At 47.4% G+C, this 27,817-nt stretch overlaps 1 protein-coding gene across 3 annotated transcripts in view; it reads right to left on the reverse strand.

Moving 5' to 3' along the window:
• The window catches only part of VSTM4 (V-set and transmembrane domain containing 4), an 87,398-nt gene that overhangs the window by 13,808 nt on the left and 45,773 nt on the right, over positions 1-27,817 (reverse strand). For all 3 annotated transcript variants that reach the window (XM_061405655.1, XM_061405656.1, XM_061405654.1), the window contains 2 exons: positions 12,290-12,396; positions 10,840-10,901 (listed from right to left, as the gene is read on the reverse strand). In XM_061405655.1, coding sequence (XP_061261639.1) covers positions 10,840-10,901; positions 12,290-12,396 — 169 coding nt within the window. The remainder of the gene's footprint in view (positions 1-10,839; positions 10,902-12,289; positions 12,397-27,817) is intronic.

Consider the following 27,817-nt stretch of genomic DNA (forward strand, 5'->3'; position numbering starts at 1 on the left):
CTCACAGGGACGTTCCCTGTAGACACTCAGGGACGGGCCTGCCCCAGAGAGGGTTCAAGACCCCCACAGGCAGGGCGGGTCTGCGTGACCAGGCGGAGTCACTCAGTGGACTGGCCCTGTTGGACTTCCAGCCTGCTTTCAGCTTGGGCTGTCCTTGGCCCCAGCTCACCTCTGTGACGCCTATTCACCTTTGTCAGGGGTCAAAGGCTGCAACCCCTAGAGCAACTCGTACACTCCCCGTCAACACTGGATGTAAGACAGCAGAGCAATTCCAATGAATCTGTGACGCAGCAAATGGGAGAAACACAGCTCCGAGGTGGTCAGTCCCGAAGCCACCAGCCTCCTGAAAGCACACAGCTGCAACGGGAACGACTCCCTCTGTATCACTTCTAGAGGATTCTCATTGTCTCCCAAAAAAGGGTCCCCAGTGAGTGCTTAGGGTGCTACCAGTCTTAAAAGATTCCTGAAAGTAATGGCTTCACTTGGGCCATCCTTAAGAACATCAGAGTCTTGACCAGCCTCCACTGGCCTGTGATACAGTTGAGAAGCCTCCAGCCCAGCAGCTGTTTGGAGACAGCGCAAGGCAGCAGAGGGACATCAGAACTGACCTCCTGGCCTACAGGGAAGTGACAACCCTGCATCAGGGCTGAGTCCCTAATTCGGGATGTTCCCACTGCCACTTCTGGGACGCCTGATCTTGCCTCCTTGGTGATCACATCTCATTCATGAAAGACCCAGCCGCTCGCCCCTCCCTCTCTGACTGAAGGAAGCCCATGAAATGAAACGACTTCTGTTTTCCCCACTCTCATCCATTCCGAAGCCCCGCATCCCTTCTTCCCTCCAGTCGACATACATAACTCCCCGTGACAATAACGGGATGTGCATGTGTACCGAGGGGGGCATAGAATTTTTATCTCTCTAAAAATGGGACTAGCGTGGTACAAGCATAGTTTTTGTTTGTTTTCCCAAGGCTTTTACTTGGGGCGATATATTGTTCATGTGGCTGTGGGTTTTTTCCTTCTTTTTAATTTTAAATCGAGATTATGCACATATATTATGCAGGTTAATATATCCTTTTCATGTAGAATTCAACTGGAACCAGTGCTGGTACATTTAACGACAACAAGAGAAATTCTCCAGCTTATTATAAACATCCTTCAAGAAACCTGAAATGCATGTCCTCTGGAAATAATTTTGCTGGAGTTTGGGTTATTATTAAAATCTTCTCAGAATTCCATCACTGGGGTCTAATGGGCCTCAAAGCCCTTTTCCGCTACTGAACAGAGAAAAACTCTTTTTGGTCTTAGAAGTACATTCTGGGTAGTGAAAACTAAGCTGGAAGAAGGGGGGTTCTTTCCAGACACCAGGGAAATACTGAACAGAGCTAGCATCTCAGTCCCGGGCTGACACTGGGCGGAAGGAAAGCCCTGTCCTAAGACAGGTTCCCTTTAACAATGATGGAATGAACCTCATCCTCTGGCTGTTTTAAGTGCTCTGATCTTTCAGATTCCATGAGAGGAGGCAGGTTTACTGCAGACTTTATAAACTCAAGGGAATCCCAGGCAAACGGGTCTTGGCTACACATTCCCTACATGTCAGAATTCTCTACCTGTGACTGGGAGGGGTCCTAGAAGCCCACAGGACAGAGCTACACCAAGCTGAGATGGGGATGAGCTCTCCAGGAAAGGTTTTCAGGAATGAGGGAGAGTCACAATACCCTTGAGAAGCAGATTCTCATGTTTAATCATCTCTGTTGATAATGAGAAAATTCACCATTCTCCCAAGTGGGCTGACCTGTCTTACTAAAATGTTAGTATAACTATTTCTGGAGGTGGCCAGTGATGACTCGGTCTTGCCAGCAATAACCCAACCAGAGCTGGCTACCGTCTGTTAAGTTACTCAGAACTGTACTTCTTAAACTTCAAGGTGCATCGGATTCATCTGGGACCCTGTTGAACTGCAGATTCTAATTCAGTAGATCTAGGGTGGGGCCTGAGCCACTACTTTCCCAACAAGCTCCCAGGTGATGTCCAGGTTGCTGGTCCCTGGACCTCACATTGAGCACTGAGGACTTAGAGCTGCAATCTCAGATCTTTGTCCTCGAATCATTCACTCCACACACAGTCTGCAGATCCCAGGTCCCCCACTGAGGACACAGTGATGGACAGGTTGTCTATGACTTTAAAACTAATGTTAATCAAAATTTAAAACTTCTGGGCATTAAAGGACATAGTCAACAGAGCGCAAAGGCAACCTATGGAATGGATGAAAATATGTGCAAATTATATATCTGAAAGGAGTTAATATCCAGAATACATAAAGGAACATCTACAAACACACACAAATCTGATTTAAAAATGGGGAAAGACTTGAACAGACATTTCTCCAAAGAAGATGTACAAATGGCCAAAGCACACGAAAAAGATGCTCAACATCACTAATCACTACGGAAACGCAGCTCAAAACCACAGTGTGGTACCACCTCGCACCCGTTAGCAAGGCCACAAAATAAAACACGGAAAATAAGGGTTGGCAAGGACGCAGAGAAAACGAAACCCTTGTGCACTGTGGGTGAGAATGCACATCCATGTTCATAGAGCATGTGGCAGCATCCCAAGAGTCCATCGACAGATGAATGCATAAACAAAATGTAATATATATACATAAATCAAAATATTATTCAGGTTTAAAAACGAGAAGGAAATTTTGACACATGTGGCAACATAAATGATCCTTGACAACGTTATGCTAAGTAAAACAAGCCAATCACAAAAAGATAAATACCAAATGATTCTATTGATATGAGGTACCCAGAGTGGTCAAATTTATAGACAAAGTAGAGGGTAGCTCTCAGGGACTGGGGGAGGGGAGAGTGGAGAGTCATTTAATGAGGACAGACATTTGCAAGATGAAAAAAGTTCTGGAAATTGTTTGTACAACAATGTGAATATACTTAGCACCACTGAACTGTATACTTAAAATGGCTAAGATGCTAAATTTTATATTATGTGTATTTTAACACAATTTTAAAAAAACTTTTAAAAAATGTTTTCAGTGTCTAAGGTGTCTACCATGTCCAGCCTTCACAGTAAGAGAAACATAAAGGTCACTTTGTAAAAAGGCACGATGTGGTTCTAGCGAGGGAGAAAGTTGAGTCAGGCATGAGAAGTGCCAAGATACAGGTGAGGCCAGGTGCTGAAGGAGCCCCAGGGGGGTGGGGGGTGGTCCTGAAGTCAGACGGATGGGGAGGTGGTGGGCATGCGGGCCAGCTGTGGCTGGGGAGGAGGAAAGGACAGCCAGGGGCCTGAGAAGTAACAGATAGCCTTTGGTCACCAACGAACATGCAGATGAGGGAGAAGAAGGCACTTAGAGTTTGGACAGCAGGGATATCCTAGGTGGGGCAGGACCAGGGGAAGGTGATGAATTCTGTGTGCCTAAGTTAGGGTACATGTGGAGCCCCCTGGGGAATGTTTCACAGTCAGAAGAGCCACTGTGGAACTGTCTTGAAGACTGAGACTAGGAAACCAATGCGCTGCACAGCTGGCTGTTGCACCTGTGAGTGTTGAGCCTCCCAGGCAATGTGTTCAAGGAGAAGAGGACCCAGAGGCAGGTGACACTGAGGAGGTGGAGGAGCGGAAGCCAGCCTCACCGTTTGGGGACGGGGGGCAGCTGAGATGGAAAGTGGTCAGCTGGGGTGATGGCAGGAGACCCAAGTTTACTCCCAGGGACAAGGGCATCAGTGCCTTGCGGGGTCAGGTAGAACAGATTAACTAAATGGTGCCATGGGAGTCGGCAATGGCAAGGCCCTGACATACAGAGGGTAGCACTGATGCCTAGGAGAGTCCAGATGTGTGAAGAAGTGGGGTTGAAGGAGCAGGAGGCCTCAGAAAAGAAAGTGGTGTGTGAGCTCCCTCCTGGAGGTGAGAGGCAGCCCTGTGGTAGGATGAGCCAGGCAGCAGGTGCAGGACAGAGCCCTTGGGGCCAGCAGTAAGGGGACCTGGACCACACAGGCTGGCGGGGTGGAGGAGGGGAGCGGCAGACCAGTGATGACAGCTGCCGCTGCAGGAAGCCATGCTTCATCCTGGAGGCAAGGGGGAGCCACCAGAGTATTTTAAGCAGGGAAATGACATGACTGGAGTTGGGTTTGAGAAAGATCCCTAGGCTGTAGTGCAGGAGATGGATCCGCGGGGGAGGCAGGATGCAAGAGACCCACTGGGAAACTTGTTGTAATTAAGCCCCTGATGTTGCTGATTTCCCCGTGTCTTCAGCCTTCTGCTCACAAGGGATAGTTTCTCCTTAGAGAACAAGGGTAGTCTGATCTTTCTAGCTACAGAGTGCTACAGGCAAGTGACTTGGTTCCAGAGAGAGGAAACAGAGGTGACCCACTGAGGGAGCCTCACTGAGGAGGCGTGACCCTGAGGCAGGAGCCCACGGGCCTGCATCCTCTGTGAGTCGGTCTGGGGATGCTGCCAACCCGACCCTCCAGCTCACAGTCCCTGTTGCTATCGAGGTGTCACCTCCCCATCACAGAGACTGTTTTCTCTTCCTCCACAAGGTCTCTCAATCAGTAGGGCAAGAAAAGGAAATCAAACGCACTGTTCCTTCTGAAACAAGGGGGCGACAACAGCCGTTTCTGGAAGTGTGCGAATTATCTCAGTGGGGTCAGGGATCCCAAAACCACGGGGAGGAAACAGGGGTCCCCTGAAGGCCTCGGGGAGACTTTGATCTAGTGTCCGTCCCCCCACCGCCAACTGGAAGGATACACATTTTGAGTTTTGGGAAAGTGCGTCCTGGCCCCCTAAGGATGAAGAACCACTGATATATTGGAATAATGATTCATTGTCAGCATTCCAGGTTGTTAGACAAAGGGAACACACTGTCCATCAGAAAGACCTTTGGTGATAAGGCATGGCTTCATAAGCTAATTTTGAGAACAGATTGTTGTGTTTGGTTGTTTTGTAAAACTAGGGAAAGGCAGTTTTGACACCTAGATTATAAAACATCTAAAATGCCTGTCCCACCTCTTTTTTCTTCTTGAGTCCTATCATTGTTTCTTTCAAACCACTATTCATCTCTGGTAAGCTAGTGGAGGGGATGGAATTCCAGTTGAGCTATTTCACATCCTGAAAGATGATGCTGTGAAAGTGCTGCACTCAATATGCCAGCAAATTTGGGAAACTCAGCAGTGGCCACAGGACTGGAAAAGGTCAGTTTTCATTCCAATCCCAAAGAAAGGCAATGCCAAAGAATGCTCAAACTACCGCACAATTGCACTCATCTCACACACTAGTAAAGTAATGCTCAAAATTCTCCAAGCCAGGATTCAGCAATATGTGAACCGTGAACTTCCAGATGTTCAAGCTGGTTTTAGAAAAGGCAGAGGAACCAGAGATCAAATTGCCAATACCCACTGGATCATCGAAAAAGCAAGAGAGTTCCAGAAAAACATCTATTTCTGCTTTATTGACTATGCCAAAGCCTTTGACTGTGTGGATCACAATCAACTGTGGAAAATTCTGAAAGAGATGGGAATACCAGACCACCTGACCTGCCTCTTGAGAAACCTGTATGCAGGTCAGGAAGCAACAGTTAGAACTGGACAAGGAACAACAGACTGGTTCCAAATAGGAAAAGGAGTACGTCGGGCTGTATATTGTCACCCTGCTTATTTAACTTATATGCAGAGTACATCATGAGAAACGCTGGGCTGGAAGAAGCACAAGCTGGAATCAAGATTGCCGGGAGAAATATCACTAACCTCAGATATGCAGATGACACCACCCTTAAGGCAGAAAGTGAAGAAAAACCAAAAAACCTCTTGATGAAAGTGAAAGAGGAGAGTGAAAAAGTTGGCTTAAAGCTCAACATTCAGAAAACTAAAATCATGGCATCTGGTCCCATCACTTCATGGGAAATAGATGGGGAAACAGTGGAAACAGTGTCAGACTTTATTTTTCTGGGCTCCAAAATCACTGCAGATGGTGATTGCAGCCATGAAATTAAAAGACGCTTACTCCTTGGAAGGAAAGTTATGACCAACCTGGACAGCATATTCAAAAGCAGAGACATTGCTTTGCCAACAAAGTTTCATCTAGTCAAGGCTATGGTTTTTCCAGTGGTCATGTATGGATGTGAAAGTTGGACTATAAAGAAAGCTGAGCGCTAAAGAATTGATGCTTTTGAACTGCGGTGTTAGAGAAAACTCTTGAGAGTCCCTTGGACTCCATTCTGAAGGAGATCAGCCCTGGGATTTCTTTGGAAGGAATGATGCTAAAGCTGAAACTCCAGTACTTTGGCCACCTCATGGGAAGAGTTGACTCCTTGGAAAAGACTCTGATGCTGGGAGGGATTGGGGGTAGGAGGAGAAGGGGACGACAGAGGATGAGATGGCTGGATGGCATCACTGACTCGATGGATGTGAGTCTGAGTGAACTCCAGGAGTTGGTGATGGACAGGGAGGCCTGGCATGCTGCGATTCATGGGGTCACAAAGAGTTGGACACGACTGAGTGACTGAATTGAACTGAACTGAATATATACTTCTTGCAAAATGCCACGTTATCTTGGAAACGTAAGAAAAGATATTAAGCTTTGAGGATGAAAACACAAGGACCCAGGCCTGTCATTTTTGCCTGGAGCCCAAGGGTCTGCTGGGGGTCGGCGTGTGTGGTTGGGATGAGGGAGATGGAGCCTGCAATCACCTAACAGAGGAGCTGACACACAGTAAATGCTCAATAAGTGGAGGCTCCTCCTTCTTGCCAGTGAGTCAGCAGAGGCAGTAGGCAGGTTGCTTTCTTGGGGTGAGCATGTGTCAACATCACTCTGGACAGAGGGGCTGGGGAGCTGGAGAGCTCTGTGGCCCATGACCACTCCAGGAAACATTGTATTATGGACTTTGTGGCAAAATGCAGCAATTATAGAATTAAACACCTAAACTGGTACCAGATCCCAAAGAAAAGATGTTGCCAAATTATTTTCTAAATTACCCACCAAGGCCTGTGTGAGTCAACAGGTAGCTATTGACTGCAGTTTCAGCTGCCATCAAGACTTATTGATCTGAGAGATAAATATCGACCAAATTGAGACTGAGGTCAATGCTGGACTACTGGGAAAATAAATCTTAATATTAACCAAAACCTGTAGATGCTAGGCCTGGTATTTTTGACTCTAAACTGCTGATCAGGCAGAGGTACACTCAAAGTCAGTTCTTTCCTTTATTGTGTATTGGTGTAGGTGCAAACTGGCCTTCAAATTGACGCATTTCTGGAAAATTTGGTTTAAAACATTTTAAGTCTTTTCATATCTTAAATGATCAAAGGACAGGAAAATTGGTATTTAATAACAGCAGTATGGATATTTCCAAAAAACAAAGAATCCATTTTGAACTGCATATATGACTGCCCTGACTTACTTTCTGTGCAAATCAATAATTTCCTCTGTTGGATCTCCGTCCCAGAGGAGCACGCCAGCTCAAACAAACAAACAAACAAACAAACAAAAAGTCCACAACATTAGGAAGGAGGTGGGCAGGGGGTTCAAGATGCAGGGGACACATGTACACCTGCAGCTGATTCATGTTGATGTACAGTAAAAACATCACAATATTGCAAAGTAATTATCCTCCAATTAAAATAATTAATTTAAAAAATAAAATTTGATGAAAAATGAAAAAAAAAAAACTCATGTGGAGCCAATTTAGGTGTGAAGAAAGTTTTAACCATCCCCCCAAAAAAGTCCACAAGAAAAAAACGTGTGATTGGGACCAGTTATTTTTGAAAATGCTATTGAATCTACTTCATTTATAAGTGGCCCCAAACTGCTGAAGGAGGCAGCACTGTGTCGCTGTGAACTAGAGAGCTGCCCATTCAAGGCTGCTGACATTGCTCCGTCCGGGGGGAGCAGCCCTTTCTTCCTGAGAGATGCAACGCTACCGCGGGTTGTAGGAACTCACTTTCCTTAAGCAGAGTGTTTGTGTGTCCCCACAGGCAAGTCTAGGAATGGGGGATCTTACTGTGAGAATTAAATACGATGACATGCAAAAAAGCACTTTTTCTTATACATCCCTGGGATGTATCAATGGAACGTCAATAAAGAGCAGTTTCTGTTTTCACAAGGGGTAAGAGATTAGATTAGAAACAACAGGCCCTGAGCAACTTAGGATGTAAAATGGCAAAAATTTACAGAAGTGTAATCAGCCTTGAGGTTGTTGATAAATACATGGGTTAGGAATAAAAGATCTGGAAAAGATGCACCCACACCTACACACGTGCAGTGGTATGCACAGCCGGGAGACTGAGCTCAGACTCTCGGGGGAGTCTGCTTCTCATGGGTAGGATGCAGGATGCTCTAAGAAAAGTGGACCATTTCAGCCTCTGGGTTCAACTGAGTTTCCCAAAGTCCACTGAATGACCATAAATCTATTGAAATTAGCAAAACCTTGGCTGCTGTATGTGAGGACAAGACAGGTATAGCCAATAGAGCAGAAATGGTGAGGAATTTTTGATAACATGAACCAGATGGAATCACCCTGCATGAAAATAGAACCCACAGTTCATTGCAGGGAAAAGGATGGTTCTCTCTTAGAAAACAGAGGAGCCATCCTGTCCAGAGGAACAGCAGGGAACCTGGGCACAGAATAGGTCAGAGGTAAGGCTGAGCCAGAAGATGTCAGAGTCATGCACAGAGATCCAGGTTTCCCTCGGAGACAAAGCTTTGAATAAGCTGGTTAAAACCTTACACTCTGTATTCAGAAGGACACAGGTTCTGATTGCAACCATCAAGCTCTCAACATTACAGATTTGAAAATCTTTGCTTGCCCTGACCTTGTGTAGCTATGCTTAGGAAGCTTTATTTTTACCTTTCATACTAATTAATTTTTTGTGTGGTGTGAAGTACCACATATATACGGTACCATATACAGAAAAGATAATCACCATATACGGAAAAGATAATCCCTTCTTCACTGCGCTGCAATGTCACTTTGTCATAAAATCAAGAGACAATGCATACGCAGATACGTTTGGGGCTCTTTATTATCTTCTTTTGGTTTATGTGTCTATTCTCGTGCTGATACCATTACTTGAAAGTGAAGTGAAAGTGTTAGCCGCTCAGTCATGTCCAGCTCTTTGTGACCCCATGGACTGCAGCCCGCCAGGCTCCTCTGCCCATGGAATTCTCCAGGCGAGAATACTGGCATGGGTTGCCATGTCCTCCTCCAGGGCATCTTCCCGAGCCAGGGATTGAACCTGGGTCTCCTGCATTGCAGGCACATTCTTTACTGTCTGAGCCACCAGGGAAGCCCAATTACTTACTACATGGCTTAATTACTGTGGTTTTAATGTAAATTTTGTGAACTGGCATACATAAACTCTCCACTTTTCTGTTCTTTTCCTTTGCAATACATACACATTTTAGAATAGGCTTGCCCGTTTCTCTGCCTCTCTCTCCCTCTCTTTTTCTGTTTCTCTCTCTCTCACACAAATATACAACTGCTGAACAAACTTAGCAACAAAATGAATAACAATACATTTAATATGTTAAACAATAATTTAAAAGAAATTAAATCTCCATGTATGCACACTGATGTAAAGAAATTAGTGAATAAATCAACAAGAGAAGGGAGCCAGCTCGTGCTTATAGAAGAATTTTAAGTAGTAAACAGAGACGGGTTGAGGAAAACAGAAAATCACCATTAATTCACCATAGTAATAAGTGCTACAAGCAAAATTCGCTGATGAACACTAAAATAAGTAGATGAAAGTTCAAGGAAAAACAGACTATTTGCATAGGCTGGATGAATCTCCCCTAAAATACCTATTACTGTGGTGGTTTTCATATGTGTCCAAAGTCTTTAATCTCCCTCCCTTCAAGAGGTACAGCTTCACGCTCCTCCTCTTGAGTGTAATCTGGACTTAGCGACTGACTTCTAACAAACAGACGACGGAGAGGAAAAAGTAGTGATTTTATATGAAGAAGTCTGGCAGACTCACCCTCACTAAGTGGTCAAGGTCAGCGTCACAGCAGGTCCCCCCCATGGGACGCAACGAGAAAGGCATATCTCTTCTGTGTTGTTCTTTCCTCAAATCCATAAGCTCATTTCTAATCATTAAAAACCTCAGAGAAACCCAAGTCAAGGGAGATTCTAAAAATGTAGCTGCTGCTCTTTTAAAGTGGCAAGGCCATAGATCTGAGGCACTGGGCTTGATTGGAAGAGGTTAAGGAGACAGGACCATGAAATCCATGTGCTAGCCTGGATGGGATCCTGCACCAGCAAAAGAACATTCGTGGAAAAACTGCTGAAATCTGACCCGAATCTGGAGTGCAGTTAATGGTAATATGCTGAGGCTAAATTCCTGGTTTCGACAAATACACCAGAGCTTTGTGAGACGTTAACCTTAGGAAAAGCTGGGCACAGAATAGACAGGAACTTTCTGTATCATCTTTCTAACGCTTTTGTAAATCTAAAAAGTATTTCAAAATAAAAAGGTACAACATACATTCTGGAAGGTTCTTTCGCAGTCTCTTCAGAGTGGTTATCAAGACAAATCTATACAAGCTGGTCCTCTTTATATTTTATACATTCCAGAGTGTGATTTTTTTCCTTCTTTTCGAAAAGGAGCATGGATGATAAAAAGCAATCCCATGTGGATTTTTCAAAAGCCACTCTGGGAACTAGGTATGGAGAAAAATTGGCTTGAAAGCTGACCCAAGATGAGAGAACGGCTTTGCTTGGGGACGAAGCACCAAGAACTTGGAGCATGTTTTGAGTCAATAAAGGTACTCCTTGGACCAGAGTGTGTTTAGGGCTTGAGGGGACAACACAGAGAATGTGGTTACTCACCAGGGTGACTTTCCTCTGTGGCTTTAACAGCTTCGGTTTATGGAACGTGGTGGCGATGGGAGCTGTAGAAACACATCAAGGGTTTAGTTTGCAGTTCCTCCCAGGACCCCTAAAGTCCACATACCGTGAGTACCACAGACCCAGAGTCTTCTGGGCCCCTTCCTGCTTTGGTGGAGGAACTTTAGTTTCTGATCCAGGTAACCGCTGGACTGCTGCCCTTCGGGGAATGGTGATCCCCTCCTAGCCTTTGGACAAGTCATCCTCTCTCCTCAACAAGGTCCACAAAACACCACCAGCTACAAAGAAGTCAGATGTGCAGGTGAGAGCCAAGTCCCCTTGGTTAAGGCTGAGGCTGGAACTTTCCCTGGGGCATCCTCCTAGCTGCACACGAACCCTGACAGTGGTGACCTTTGACCCTCACAGCCACCCTGTGAGGTCATTAGGGAAGGTCTTATTGTCCCCAAATGGGAGGAGGAGGAGGAAACTGAGGCTCTTCCTGCAATGTCATGCAACTGATTCATATTTAAATGAGTTGGGACTTGAACCCAAAGGCAGGCTCTGCCACGTGGTTCTCTGAGTCTGACTTTCGTCTTTCGTTAGACAGGTCACTGACCACTCTGATAGAATGAGACGCTACAGCAGTGCACTGCCCAGCCCAGAGCAGGGGCCACCCCCTTCCCTCCCAGACCCACACGTGCCGTGCCTCCCAGGAGGCCCGTGCCTCCCAGCCTCTTCTGTCCACTGATGTATGTTCAGACTCAGCACCACTGCCTTCTGCCACACGGCTCAAAGGCAGCTTAGGGAACATCCTAGAAAGCCCCGGCTGAGGAATACAATGGATCTTGTCTTGCTATTAAGTTATTCACTGGGGCAACCCTTGTATTCCTAACTCTATATCAAAACCTTTGAGGTATGACCTAAATTAGCCACAGTTATTTTAGGAACTATTGAAAGACACCTTTAGTTCTTGCCTCAGGAAATGCCCATCTTCCTCATTTATGCTGCTCTGTCATGATTCCTTGGAATCAAGGAATAACCCTCATTTTATCCCTAGAACAAATCCAAACTAAATTATACACCTGGTTTTTATCCTTAGAAAAATCAGAGAAACTTTTTCCCTTAAATTAACAGACACCATTTTGCCCCATCCTGCTTTGCACAGATCATGTTAGCAGTTCAGAAGGAAATACACTTTAGAATAGTCTGTAGAGGTTGACCCCCCACCACAACCCCCGCAGCTCCCTGATAAAGCCCTGTGTGGCCAATGGCACCACCCCCCACCAGCCCACCTCAGGGACAGGGCTCAGATAAGATCAGAATCTAGGTGGAGTTTTCCAGGCCATATAATCAGGAATGCCGCATGCTTCATCTGTCCGTCTCCCATCCTAAACTCACATCAGACCCCAGGTGCTCTGCTCACCACGCGGGTGACCACTGGCTAGCTCCCTACCTTTGGCAGGAACTGCGGGAGGAACGTCAGCTTTCTCCTTCCGCCTCTTGCCCTTCTTGGGCTGCAGTGGAGCCAAGCTGGTCACGCTAGTGACAGTCTCCCCCGAGCTGTAGAAGAGAAAGGTCCAGGTGAAGGCAAAGGCAGGTTTGTTCCAAGGAAAGGAAGCAACAGTTTCTGAGAACCCAGATGAACCTATGTAAGGCAGGAGGTGTTTAGAGCTGAAATGAGATGGCTCTGTGCTTATCTCCAGGGATGTTTGGTACTGACCCATGGCTCAGGATGATGAGGTGAGCTAGTTAGGACTATGTGCTGTGCTGTGTAAAGTCCCCAGATCTCTGGAGAGACCCAGGGCCAGCTTGCTTACATTGCTTGGGGATGTACAGATTGGTGGTTTACACGTAGTCAATGGGTTCACCCAGTCCGGCTTGGCTGTGCCACCAGCAGGGATTCAGGCATCGCTAAAATCTTCTCCTTGAGCTCCCCCAACACCGGCATTCCTTGCACATGTCTTTGTAGTTCAGTCCAGAGACAGAGCAGCCCCTGTGCACGTGAGGAAGGACCCGGGGGAGCTGCAGCTGGGAGCCCCCAGAGGCCACCATGACGGGGCATACCTTATCCTCCTGCTGTACCTTCCTGTAAGGCAGAGGCCAAAATGACCCTCAGGAGTGTGGTGAGTGTTTTCAATTATCTGGGTGGTCACTTATATAATCACTGTAGTATCTATCATATTCTATGTGTTAACCATTATAACCCAAAGTAATGAGTAAGCTTATATTACAGCTAAGAGTACCAAGACTCAGAGATGCCAAGTGACTTGCCCTAAGCGACACTGTTGGTAAGCACCCAACACAAAAGCTGCAAACCCAGGCTGGCCTGATGTGAAACCTGTTGCCAATGCCACCTGCGTGACAGAGTTCACACACGTCCTTGAATGGCCATCAGTCTTCTTTCAAATGCATCCTATTGGCTCCAACAACCCAGAGGAGACTGCCTCTCTTGTCCTCAGACACATAATCGGCCAGGTACGTACAGTTACCAAGACAGGCTATCTCCATGATACACAGGATGTCTAGAAATCCATTAAACTACGACCCAATAACCAAAATGAAGGAAGGTGATAAGCAGTTTCACCCAAGAGGAAAGGCTCATACCTAGGAAAACGTGCTAAAACTTCCTCAAGAAAGAGGAATCCAAATAAAAATGCACTGCGCTTCCTTTCTGCACACATCAGATGGCGACAGTCAGACTTAAGGCAAAACACTCTTTCGGCAAGGGTGTGAGGAGTCAGGAACTCAGGAGTATTGGGGGTACAAGTGGAAACCCTTCCCGATGCAGAGTAATTCAGCAATCAGGATCATGGGGCTATCAGAATTACAAAGGTTTATATTCCATGACCTGGCAGTTTCACTTCTGGGAATTGATTCTGTGGATATTCTTGCATGGGTACAATAGGTCCATGTAAGTCCTTATCATGCTCTTGGTAACAGCAATAGAGTAGAGACAGCCTAACTGTCCACCTGCACGGGACTGGGGAAGGGAAGTATGGTGAATCCATTGGTAACAGCAATAGAGTAGAGACAGCCTAACTGTCCACCTGCACGGGACTGGGGAAGGGAAGTATGGTGAATCCATTGGTAACAGCAATAGAGTAGAGACAGCCTAACTGTCCACCTGCACGGGACTGGGGAAGGGAAGTATGGTGAATCCATTGGTAACAGCAATAGAGTAGAGACAGCCTAACTGTCCACCTGCACGGGACTGGGGAAGGGAAGTATGGTGAATCCATTGGTAACAGCAATAGAGTAGAGACAGCCTAACTGTCCACCTGCACGGGACTGGGGAAGGGAAGTATGGTGAATCCATTGGTAACAGCAATAGATTAGAGACAACCTAACTGTCCACCTGCACGGGACTGGGGAAGGGAAGTATGGTGAATCCATTGGTAACAGCAATAGAGTAGAGACAGCCTAACTGTGCACCTGCACGGGACTGGGAAAGGGAAGTATGGTGAATCCATTGGTAACAGCAATAGAGTAGAGACAGCCTAACTGTCCACCTGCACGGGACTGGGGAAGGGAAGTATGGTGAATCCATTGGTAACAGCAATAGAGTAGAGACAGCCTAACTGTCCACCTGCACGGGACTGGGGAAGGGAAGTATGGTGAATCCATTGGTAACAGCAATAGAGTAGAGACAGCCTAACTGTCCACCTGCACGGGACTGGGGAAGGGAAGTATGGTGAATCCATTGGTAACAGCAATAGAGTAGAGACAGCCTAACTGTCCACCTGCACGGGACTGGGGAAGGGAAGTATGGTGAATCCATTGGTAACAGCAATAGATTAGAGACAACCTAACTGTCCACCTGCACGGGACTGGGGAAGGGAAGTATGGTGAATCCATTGGTAACAGCAATAGAGTAGAGACAGCCTAACTGTGCACCTGCACGGGACTGGGAAAGGGAAGTATGGTGAATCCATTGGTAACAGCAATAGAGTAGAGACAGCCTAACTGTCCACCTGCACGGGACTGGGGAAGGGAAGTATGGTGAATCCATTGGTAACAGCAATAGAGTAGAGACAGCCTAACTGTCCACCTGCACGGGACTGGGGAAGGGAAGTATGGTGAATCCATTGGTAACAGCAATAGAGACAACCTAACTGTCCACCTGCACGGGACTGGGGAAGGGAAGTATGGTGAATCCATTGGTAACAGCAATAGAGTAGAGACAGCCTAACTGTCCACCTGCACGGGACTGGGGAAGGGAAGTATGGTGAATCCATTGGTAACAGCAATAGAGTAGAGACAGCCTAACTGTCCACCTGCACGGGACTGGGGAAGGGAAGTATGGTGAATCCATTGGTAACAGCAATAGAGTAGACACAGCCTAACTGTCCACCTGCACGGGACTGGGGAAGGGAAGTATGGTGAATCCATTGGTAACAGCAATAGAGTAGAGACAGCCTAACTGTCCACCTGCACGGGACTGGGGAAGGGAAGTATGGTGAATCCATTGGTAACAGCAATAGAGTAGAGACAGCCTAACTGTCCACCTGCACGGGACTGGGGAAGGGAAGTATGGTGAATCCATTGGTAACAGCAATAGAGTAGAGACAGCCTAACTGTCCACCTGCACGGGACTGGGGAAGGGAAGTATGGTGAATCCATTGGTAACAGCAATAGAGTAGAGACAGCCTAACTGTCCACCTGCACGGGACTGGGGAAGGGAAGTATGGTGAATCCATTGGTAACAGCAATAGAGTAGAGACAGCCTAACTGTCCACCTGCACGGGACTGGGGAAGGGAAGTATGGTGAATCCATTGGTAACAGCAATAGAGTAGAGACAGCCTAACTGTCCACCTGCACGGGACTGGGGAAGGGAAGTATGGTGAATCCATTGGTAACAGCAATAGAGTAGAGACAGCCTAACTGTCCACCTGCACGGGACTGGGGAAGGGAAGTATGGTGAATCCATTGGTAACAGCAATAGAGTAGAGACAGCCTAACTGTGCACCTGCACGGGACTGGGAAAGGGAAGTATGGTGAATCCATTGGTAACAGCAATAGAGTAGAGACAGCCTAACTGTCCACCTGCACGGGACTGGGGAAGGGAAGTATGGTGAATCCATTGGTAACAGCAATAGAGTAGAGACAGCCTAACTGTCCACCTGCACGGGACTGGGGAAGGGAAGTATGGTGAATCCATTGGTAACAGCAATAGAGTAGAGACAGCCTAACTGTCCACCTGCACGGGACTGGGGAAGGGAAGTATGGTGAATCCATTGGTAACAGCAATAGAGTAGAGACAGCCTAACTGTCCACCTGCACGGGACTGGGGAAGGGAAGTATGGTGAATCCATTGGTAACAGCAATAGAGTAGAGACAGCCTAACTGTCCACCTGCACGGGACTGGGGAAGGGAAGTATGGTGAATCCATTGGTAACAGCAATAGAGTAGAGACAGCCTAACTGTCCACCTGCACGGGACTGGGGAAGGGAAGTATGGTGAATCCATTGGTAACAGCAATAGAGTAGAGACAGCCTAACTGTCCACCTGCACGGGACTGGGGAAGGGAAGTATGGTGAATCCATTGGTAACAGCAATAGAGTAGAGACAGCCTAACTGTCCACCTGCACGGGACTGGGGAAGGGAAGTATGGTGAATCCATTGGTAACAGCAATAGAGTAGAGACAGCCTAACTGTCCACCTGCACGGGACTGGGGAAGGGAAGTATGGTGAATCCATTGGTAACAGCAATAGAGTAGAGACAGCCTAACTGTCCACCTGCACGGGACTGGGGAAGGGAAGTATGGTGAATCCATTGGTAACAGCAATAGAGTAGAGACAGCCTAACTGTCCACCTGCACGGGACTGGGGAAGGGAAGTATGGTGAATCCATTGGTAACAGCAATAGAGTAGACACAGCCTAACTGTCCACCTGCACGGGACTGGGGAAGGGAAGTATGGTGAATCCATTGGTAACAGCAATAGAGTAGAGACAGCCTAACTGTCCACCTGCACGGGACTGGGGAAGGGAAGTATGGTGAATCCATTGGTAACAGCAATAGAGTAGAGACAGCCTAACTGTCCACCTGCACGGGACTGGGGAAGGGAAGTATGGTGAATCCATTGGTAACAGCAATAGAGTAGAGACAGCCTAACTGTCCACCTGCACGGGACTGGGGAAGGGAAGTATGGTGAATCCATTGGTAACAGCAATAGAGTAGAGACAGCCTAACTGTCCACCTGCACGGGACTGGGGAAGGGAAGTATGGTGAATCCATTGGTAACAGCAATAGAGTAGAGACAGCCTAACTGTCCACCTGCACGGGACTGGGGAAGGGAAGTATGGTGAATCCATTGGTAACAGCAATAGAGTAGAGACAGCCTAACTGTCCACCTGCACGGGACTGGGGAAGGGAAGTATGGTGAATCCATTGGTAACAGCAATAGAGTAGAGACAGCCTAACTGTCCACCTGCACGGGACTGGGGAAGGGAAGTATGGTGAATCCATTGGTAACAGCAATAGAGTAGAGACAGCCTAACTGTCCACCTGCACGGGACTGGGGAAGGGAAGTATGGTGAATCCATTGGTAACAGCAATAGAGTAGAGACAGCCTAACTGTCCACCTGCACGGGACTGGGGAAGGGAAGTATGGTGAATCCATTGGTAACAGCAATAGAGTAGAGACAGCCTAACTGTCCACCTGCACGGGACTGGGGAAGGGAAGTATGGTGAATCCATTGGTAACAGCAATAGAGTAGAGACAGCCTAACTGTCCACCTGCACGGGACTGGGGAAGGGAAGTATGGTGAATCCATTGGTAACAGCAATAGAGTAGAGACAGCCTAACTGTCCACCTGCACGGGACTGGGGAAGGGAAGTATGGTGAATCCATTGGTAACAGCAATAGAGTAGAGACAGCCTAACTGTCCACCTGCACGGGACTGGGGAAGGGAAGTATGGTGAATCCATTGGTAACAGCAATAGAGTAGAGACAGCCTAACTGTCCACCTGCACGGGACTGGGGAAGGGAAGTATGGTGAATCCATTGGTAACAGCAATAGAGTAGAGACAGCCTAACTGTCCACCTGCACGGGACTGGGGAAGGGAAGTATGGTGAATCCATTGGTAACAGCAATAGAGTAGAGACAGCCTAACTGTCCACCTGCACGGGACTGGGGAAGGGAAGTATGGTGAATCCATTGGTAACAGCAATAGAGTAGAGACAGCCTAACTGTCCACCTGCACGGGACTGGGGAAGGGAAGTATGGTGAATCCATTGGTAACAGCAATAGAGTAGAGACAGCCTAACTGTCCACCTGCACGGGACTGGGGAAGGGAAGTATGGTGAATCCATTGGTAACAGCAATAGAGTAGAGACAGCCTAACTGTCCACCTGCACGGGACTGGGGAAGGGAAGTATGGTGAATCCATTGGTAACAGCAATAGAGTAGAGACAGCCTAACTGTCCACCTGCACGGGACTGGGGAAGGGAAGTATGGTGAATCCATTGGTAACAGCAATAGAGTAGAGACAGCCTAACTGTCCACCTGCACGGGACTGGGGAAGGGAAGTATGGTGAATCCATTGGTAACAGCAATAGAGTAGAGACAGCCTAACTGTCCACCTGCACGGGACTGGGGAAGGGAAGTATGGTGAATCCATTGGTAACAGCAATAGAGTAGAGACAGCCTAACTGTCCACCTGCACGGGACTGGGGAAGGGAAGTATGGTGAATCCATTGGTAACAGCAATAGAGTAGAGACAGCCTAACTGTCCACCTGCACGGGACTGGGGAAGGGAAGTATGGTGAATCCATTGGTAACAGCAATAGATTAGAGACAACCTAACTGTCCACCTGCACGGGACTGGGGAAGGGAAGTATGGTGAATCCATTGGTAACAGCAATAGAGTAGAGACAGCCTAACTGTCCACCTGCACGGGACTGGGGAAGGGAAGTATGGTGAATCCATTGGTAACAGCAATAGAGTAGAGACAGCCTAACTGTCCACCTGCACGGGACTGGGGAAGGGAAGTATGGTGAATCCATTGGTAACAGCAATAGAGTAGAGACAGCCTAACTGTCCACCTGCACGGGACTGGGGAAGGGAAGTATGGTGAATCCATTGGTAACAGCAATAGATTAGAGACAACCTAACTGTCCACCTGCACGGGACTGGGGAAGGGAAGTATGGTGAATCCATTGGTAACAGCAATAGAGTAGAGACAGCCTAACTGTCCACCTGCACGGGACTGGGGAAGGGAAGTATGGTGAATCCATTGGTAACAGCAATAGAGTAGAGACAGCCTAACTGTCCACCTGCAGGGGACTGGGGAAGGGAAGTATGGTGAATCCATTGGTAACAGCAATAGAGACAACCTAACTGTCCACCTGCACGGGACTGGGGAAGGGAAGTATGGTGAATCCATTGGTAACAGCAATAGAGTAGAGACAGCCTAACTGTCCACCTGCACGGGACTGGGGAAGGGAAGTATGGTGAATCCATTGGTAACAGCAATAGATTAGAGACAACCTAACTGTCCATCTGCACGGGACTGGGGAAGGGAAGTATGGTGAATCCATTGGTAACAGCAATAGAGTAGAGACAGCCTAACTGTCCACCTGCAGGGGACTGGGGAAGGGAAGTATGGTGAATCCATTGGTAACAGCAATAGAGACAACCTAACTGTCCACCTGCACGGGACTGGGGAAGGGAAGTATGGTGAATCCATTGGTAACAGCAATAGAGTAGAGACAGCCTAACTGTCTACCTGCACGGGACTGGGGAAGGGAAGTATGGTGAATCCATTGGTAACAGCAATAGATTAGAGACAGCCTAACTGTCCACCTGCACGGGACTGGGGAAGGGAAGTATGGTGAATCCATTGGTAACAGCAATAGAGTAGAGACAGCCTAACTGTCCACCTGCACGGGACTGGGGAAGGGAAGTATGGTGAATCCATTGGTAACAGCAATAGATTAGAGACAGCCTAACTGTCCACCTGCACGGGACTGGGGAAGGGAAGTATGGTGAATCCATTGGTAACAGCAATAGAGTAGAGACAGCCTAACTGTCCACCTGCACGGGACTGGGGAAGGGAAGTATGGTGAATCCATTGGTAACAGCAATAGAGTAGAGACAGCCTAACTGTCCACCTGCACGGGACTGGGGAAGGGAAGTATGGTGAATCCATTGGTAACAGCAATACATTAGAGACAACCTAACTGTCCACCTGCACGGGACTGGGGAAGGGAAGTATGGTGAGTCCATAAACGCATACAAAGGGTCCTTTGAAACTGGAATGAGGAAGCCATTTCCACCAGGATAAGGAAAGACCCATGGTTAAGTGAAAAGGCTAGGTGTTGGACAATGTGTAAAATATGTCACTTTTTGTATAAAAAAAGGAGAAAATGATATATATTAGTATGTATTAACACAAGTACAGAGAAACTTTGGAAATATTCACTTTGGAAACATTCATTAGAGAATTTAAAAAGTATTCCTTAGAATGTGGGTGCTGAGGAACTAAAGAGATAGAAGACCGACAGGGAGAATTAGCACTGCACATATATTTTTTAAATTAATTACTTAACTCTTAAATTTAAATTACTAAACCAAGTGATTGTATAAGGGCTTCCCAGGTGGTGCTGGTGGTAAAGAACCCCCTGACAATGCAGGAGACGTAAGAGATGTGGGTTTGATCCCTGGGTTGGGAAGATCCCCTGGAGGAGGGCATGGCAACCCACTCCAGCATTCTTGCCTGCAGAATCCCATGGACAGAGGAGCCTGGTGGGCTACAGTCCATAGGGTTGCAAAGAGTCGGACACAACTGAAGCGACCTAGCACGCAAACATGTGACAGAATAATTTTTGAAAAACAGTAAATTAAACACAAATATCTATCTAAATATGTATATATTTAATAAAAGAAAATAGACTATTTTAAAACAGTCTTAGGGTTTTAAAATAACAAAGACTGAGTCACACAGTGACTAGTGGGGAAATTTCTAAGAATATAGTTCACACCAAGAGTTCCCAAAGATAGCTTATTTTTATTGGGCAGAAACTGTAACTGGCCATGCCTTTAAGTATAAGGTCAACTGTGTAAACTCACAAATAGCCAAAAGGAATGTGTGTTTACAAAACTCTGGCCACTAAGAGGGAAAAAGGGATCAGAAACCCTCAGGATTGTTTAAATACACAACCACACGTACAGCTTCATTTCCTAGCATCTTAAAGCTTGAAAAAATTTTTTCTTTCCATTATAAACTAATGCATGTTCATGTTTTAAAATGGTAATAACAGACATGAAAACAAAAATAATAAGTCTATTGTAACCTTTGTAAATATTTCCAGTCTTTTTCCTATTCTGTTTTATTTCTTTTTTTTGACTTTATTTTTGTGAGCAGTTCTATGTTCACAACAAAACCGAGCAAAAGGTACAGAGATTTCAGACAGACCACTGCCCAGCCACATTATGAATGGTATATTCCACCAGGATGGTGTATTTGTGATAATTAAAGAAACCAGTTTGACACATAATTATCACCCAAAGGTCACTGTTTAATTAGGGTTCGCTGTTGGTGGTGTACATTCTATGGGTTTGGACAAATTCATAGCGTATCCACCACTAGAGTGAGGTACAGAATAGTTTCCATGCCCCCAGTTCCTCTGTGCTCCACCTAGTCATCCCTCTCCCCCGTCTCTGGCAACCACTATTTACTATCCCCATAGCTTTGCCTTTTCCAGAACGCCATACATTGTCTGAACCTTTTCAGATTGGCTTCACTCACTTAAAAATATGCATTTAAGTTTCCTCCATGTCTTTTCATAGCTTGATAGCTCATTTCTCTTTAATGTCAAATAATATTCCATTGTTTGAATGTACCAGAGTTTATTTACTCATTCATCTACTGAAGGACATCTTTGTTGCGCCCAAGTTTTGGAGATTATGGATAAACAGCTGCTTGGAGAAGGCAACGGCACCCCACTCCAGTACTCTTGCCTGGAAAATCCCATGGACGGAGGAGCCTGGTAGGCTGCAGTCCATGGGGTCGCTAAGAGTCGGACACGACTGAGCGACTTCACTTTCACTTTTCACTTTCATGCATTGGAGAAGGAAATGGCACCCCACTTCAGTGTTCTTGCCTGGAGAATCCCAGGGACGGGGGAGCCTGGTGGGCTACCGTCTATGGGGTCGCACAGAGTCAGACACGACTGAAGTGATTCAGCAGCAGCAGCAACATCCATGGGCAGGCTTTTGTGTGGATTTAAATTTCAACTCTTCCCTGGCTCTTATACATTGTTTTTTAAAAAATAAAATTGTATTACAATTTTGCATCCTTCTTGTTACTTAATCTACATTTTCCAAATTGATATATCCTCCTACTATTCTAATGACAAGACATGCTGCAGTTTACTTAGCCCTTCCCCAGCATCTAAACATCTGTTTCCCAATTTGATACATAAATAACATTGCTATAAATATATTTGTGCATGATGGTTTTCCATTCTTAGACTTTTGCTTTTGAATTCTTAGAGCTAGGAATACTAGTTCAGAAAAAAGGATCATGTTAAAGGCTATTCAATACCCACTGTCAAAATGATCTCTGACAAGTTAGTACTATTTTATAGCCGCTTGGTCAATGGATAAGCATATTTATGTTTTCATCCTTTCTGACACCAGATTTATCAGTTTAAAAATTTTCTTTCATTTAATAAAGAAAAATGTGATATCTCTTTTTATTTGCATTTCTCTGCTGGCTAGGAGGAACCTTTCCGGTGTTTGTCTAATTGTGTTTTCTCATTTATGAATGATGTATGGACACCTTCTACTATTATTTATTAGGATCATGAGTTTTTCTTATAGATCTGCTTGCACTTTTTACATCAATCTGACATGCTTATTGCAAACATTTCTCCTGTTTTGAATTTTGGCTTTTTGTTAAATGCACGGTCATTTATTTTTGTTAAAATCACTTGATATTTTATTTTTGACCAAGGCCTAACAACAATGTGCTCTGCTATTTTCTTGGCGTTAATCCTCTTGCTCCTTAAAATAAAATGAAAATTTTGAAATATGTAAGTCCAAGCCGTTAAGTCCAGGGCTTTCTGTAAGCTGAAAAAACCTCTACCTTGTCAGCACCATTCTCCCCGAAAACAGTGAAGCTGCACTAAACTCAGCTCTGCCTCACACCTCGGTCACGAGCCCTCAGATACAGTGAGTCACCACAATGGCATATGGCAGACAACTGTCCTCCCCGGGCCTTACGTCTCCTGTTGGGCCAGCAGGCCTGGCAGGAAATTTTGACAAACAAAGTGCATTTTATGATTCACTTACAAGAAAAGTTATCCTACATCTTGGGTTGCAACAGGACTGTATTTTGTGTCTGACACAAGGGAGCGAGCATTGCTGGAGCCAGTCAAACTGAGGAAGGTAGAAGATAGGCCAGAAACTCCAGCTAAGTTAGAGAGCTGAGTGATTGAACAGAGTGCTGTTGTGGGAAACGGGGCAGTTCTTCTGGATCCATCCCGGGTTGGGGAGGAGGCGCACGTGTGGGCCCCCGTTGTGGCGCGCACAGAGCTCCGGCCCAGCTGCCTCTCGTGGGAGTCCCCACCCCACGAAGGCTGGGCGCCTCTGCTCCATGGCACTTCATGGCTGGATCCAGCGAACAGGCTCTGGTACGGGCAGAAGTGCACTGAGTCTGCTTCCACTCTGAGCAGGGAGGTGATGCAGGGCAAGTCCCTCACTTCCCTGGGCCACATCTCCCAGCCTGCAAAATGGGGAGATCCCAGGTCGCTCAGTAGTCAGAACCCGCCTGCCAATGCAGGAGATGCAGGACACGCGGGTTCTACCCTGGGTCGGGAGGATCCCCTGGAGAAGGAAATGGCAATCCATTTCAGTATTCTTTCCGGGGAAATTCCATGGACAGAGGAGCCTGGTGGGCTACCGGATAGCAAAGAGTCAGACACGACTTAGCGACTAAATAGCAACAACCATCCCCGCCATCTATCTCACAGAGCCATCATCAGGGTCAGATGAGACAGCTCAGCCTAAATTAGACGGGACATGAGCCAAGCAGCACGGATCCTGCCCTCCAGTCTGTGGATGCAGGTGAGGAACGGGGACATTCCACGGGGCCACCCAGCGAGAACAATTTTACCACTTGGTTATCTCACGGTGCCACGTCTTGCCCCTGAGGGGAAGCACAAACTTCAACTTAAATCTTGATCAGAAAATCTTTCTGCCTGATAGAGTACGGTGTGCTCTTCTAGAGCCACTGACGTAGCCACAGACAGACGGGTACCAGGCAGGACAGAGCAGGCGAGCAGGGCGTAGGGAGAGGCTGCGCCCGAGTGGTGGGCGGCCGCCCTAGGACACCAGGTAAAGCAGGGAAACTGGATTCTACCAGGCCCTGAACTCATTGTGACCAGTCATATTTTGCAGAAGCTCAAGTTAATAAGAGCTATATCAGTCTACCCTAAGCAAGGCACTGTGAAAAGTACCTGATGGCCATTATCTCTGACCCTCCTAGATGGGAAAATGAAGCCTCAGAGGGGTCGAGGCAGGCGCACTGGGATCTGAACCAGTTCCATCTGCCGCCAGGCCCTGAAGCAAGGACTCTGGGCCCAGCCCAGACAACAGAGAACAAGAAAACTAGGGCAGGAAGAAGGTCAGTAGAGCCAGATCCAGAACGGCTGCTCTGGGCTTAAACCAGCTTCCTAAAGAGAAGGTAGCAGAAGGCGTTACCAGCATTTCACTGCGTTTTCAGTCTATACTAAACGCAGCTGCTCGGAGCTCTGTCCTGGTAAGAGAGGTTGGACTGAGTGCTGGGGTCTGTAGGGTCCTAGAGGTCACGACAACCGTGTTAGCAACTCACTGTCATCTGCAGTCACAGGTCCCCCTCACCAAGGTCAACTGCCATCGATAAAGGCCAAGGACCAGTGTAAGTAGGGTGAATTTCCTGACATCTGGCGCGAGGCTTCTGAAAGCGCTCCATAGACTTCCACTACACACGGTCCATGCCAGGAGCTCTGCACAGCCTGCAGAACTTCCCTTTCAAGGTGGAAGAATGGTGCTTCCCTGGAAAAGACTTTTTCTCATAAATACGTCACATTATGTCAACACACAGAACTGCATCTGGTAAGTAGAAGCACTAAATGGGTGTCACCTGTGACTATCTTACCAGCATTGGTATCATCATTATTATGGAATCTGCTCTCTTTGAATAGGGAGCTGGCTGGACATGGCAGAGGTCTCAGAAATCTGCACCAGGGTGGGAGCACCTACAAAGGACCTGCAGACCCCTGGGGATCCTGATGCATTACTTTCTGCATAAGACCTTGCATGCATTTTGCAGAGAGCATCAGGATAAGAGCTGCTCCTTTGTGAGGTCATTGCCAAGGCAGCTTCCTGTCCACAGCCTCCCCATGGCCTTTCATCATATACTGTTTACATCACCTCAGAGGTTCTGCTGGGTCTTGTCATGAGAGCTCGTCCTTTGCAGTCCCTGCCCGTTCTCACTGAGTCTGCACACAGGCTTAGGTTTAGTTTGTAAGTTTAAGATCTCTGAACCCCAACTGGTAAGACTGGGAGGTGCTTCCTTAATATTCAGCGGTTCCATGCAGTGTTGGCCTTGGGTCATAAGAATAATGGCAAAACGCGATCCCTGGGGTTATCTGCCCAGCACCCACTCACTGCCTTCTAGGGCTGAAGGGACACGTTTGGGTGGCACTGACCCCCAACCCCTGCTCAGCACAGTCTCACCCTCTGGCCATAGAGCATGGTTCAGGTTGGTCCCATAACAGTGCGTGCAATTGCGTTTGCTTCCTGTGGAAGCAAGATGAGTCCTTCATGAGGCCAGGGTGAAGGCTCCCAAGCCACCTCTCCTTTTCTGAGGGGAGCAGGACTGGCTGGAGGATACATCAAAACCTGGAGGCAGCACTGCCCAGAGGGAGGCTGGGGACAAAAGTCACTGCCCCGAGGGCCCAGTGTCCCCTGGGTGGAGGCCCACTCCCTGTGGAGGCAGCTCTGCCCGGAGGCAGGCTGGGGACAGAAGTCACTGCCCCGAGGGCCCAGTGTCCCCTGGGTGGAGGCCCACTCCCTGCAGCATCCCAGCCAGGAGCCAGCCGAGTCTTCTCCTGGGTAAGACCATCTGCGCTGTCCTTTCTGTCGCTTGCAATCAAAGGTCCGTAAATAGTATAGAGGGCTAGCTATTCATCTAAGAGTTGGCAGTTTTATTCATGCTCTTAGTCTGGGGAGATTAATTTGTACCTGGCAGGCTTTTTATGAAGATTAGAAATAAACCCCATCAAGTGTTCAGCCACAGAGGTACACGGGCACTTGATGAGTAATTATGAGGAATTAGTCCACAGCCGGTATTATCTCACTGAATCCTCATGACAACCCTGAGCCACAGGGACAAAGGCAAGTTGGTGCCCTTTTGGTGGAGAGTGAACCAGTCCCACAGAAGCTGAGAGACTGGCCCCATGTCACCATGCAGCTGGTGGCATATTCCAACTGATGCCAAAACCAGGTGGAGGTTTTTCATGTTATTCTAGGAATAACCAGATCCCATCACCACGGCCGTCCTCCCCTTGCATGCCTCTGCCTGGGACTCTGAAAGGAGAGAGGTGAGCCTGGCCCTGGTGTGGGCCAGGGATGCAGGAGTGAGACCAGGAGACACACACCAGCAGCCTATCGTCCCAGCCCTCACCCACGGGCCTGCTCAGCTGAATGTGGTCACAAGGGGAAACACCTATACAAACCTATGCCTATGACCAGAGGTCACTGGACTTTTCAAAGTCGGGAAGAGGCAGAGCAGCTGCAGTCATCTCCAGCCAAGTCCTTTCCACTTCTCCTTCCATTGCCCTGACTTTTCTGCAGCATTTACTTCTTGTCCATTTGTGTGACTGCCAATACCAAAGCTCTCACAGTCAGACCCAAGCTCCCCAGGACGCCTGGGCCAGCATGTGAGCCCCAGAGCCAGGTGGCCTGGGCTGGTGGCCCTGCTCTTCCTGCTCTCACTGGTCAGGAGATCTTACCAACATCCACACTCTTTTTGGACTGGTTTCTCATCTGTAGGATGGGGATAATCACAGCAGCCACTCATGGGGTTGTTGTGAGGCCAGAAGGAGATGGTATGTGTCCCGTGCTTAGCACTGTGCCAGGCATTTAATAAATGAGGCTTTGTCATTACTTTTAATATGATGACTGCCATCCTCTGGAATCTGCCCTGCCACCATCTCCAGCCTCACCTCCCTGCTGTTCTGCCCTGAATCTCCAAGATTCCTCACCCCATGGATGAAATCCCTTCCCTAGCTGTGCTCTTCTCACCCCACTTCTGTGTGCTGCCCCATCCCTCTTCTCCTGGAATGCTCTAACTCAGCCTTCAAGACCTGGCCCAGATCTCAGCCCCAGGAGACCCCTGAGACAGGCTTAGGAGCACCTCTGCTGGGTGCCCACAACAGCGCTGTGGCCACGGCTGCCGCCACCTTCTAGTTTCTCTGGGTCTCCCGGACCTCAAGGCGTGGGCTGGTGTTATTTCATCCTCACTCAATGGGCCTTACAAGCCTACAGAAGAAACATTCGTAAGTATTGACTGAGTAATAACAGAACTATTTGCATAGAGCACACCATTTACCTGTTGGAAGCACTTTATACAGACTAATTCATTAAATCCTCCCAACTCCTTACATGCTAGAGCTGTGATTGCTCTCATTTTATCAGAGAGGTGGAAAAATTAGCTAAAGGCACACAGCAATCTATGGCAGAGCTGGCATGTGACCTGAGGCAGCCTGGCCACAGAATCTTTCCCCTTCACAGCAGACTGCCTTCGCAGAAGGAATGAAGTTTTGCAGCGCTGCTCACACTCACTATGCTTCACCTTGCTTCAGTACCCGCGAGGCAAGGAGTCACACACCTCAGTTTGCTTCAGTACCCACGAAGCAAGGAGTCACACACCTCAGTTTGCTTCAGTACCCGCGAGGCAAGGAGTCACGCACCTCAGTTTGCTTCAGTAC

Source organism: Bos javanicus, chromosome 28, assembly GCF_032452875.1.
Source record: "Bos javanicus breed banteng chromosome 28, ARS-OSU_banteng_1.0, whole genome shotgun sequence".
NCBI classification, from domain to species: Eukaryota; Metazoa; Chordata; class Mammalia; order Artiodactyla; family Bovidae; genus Bos; species Bos javanicus.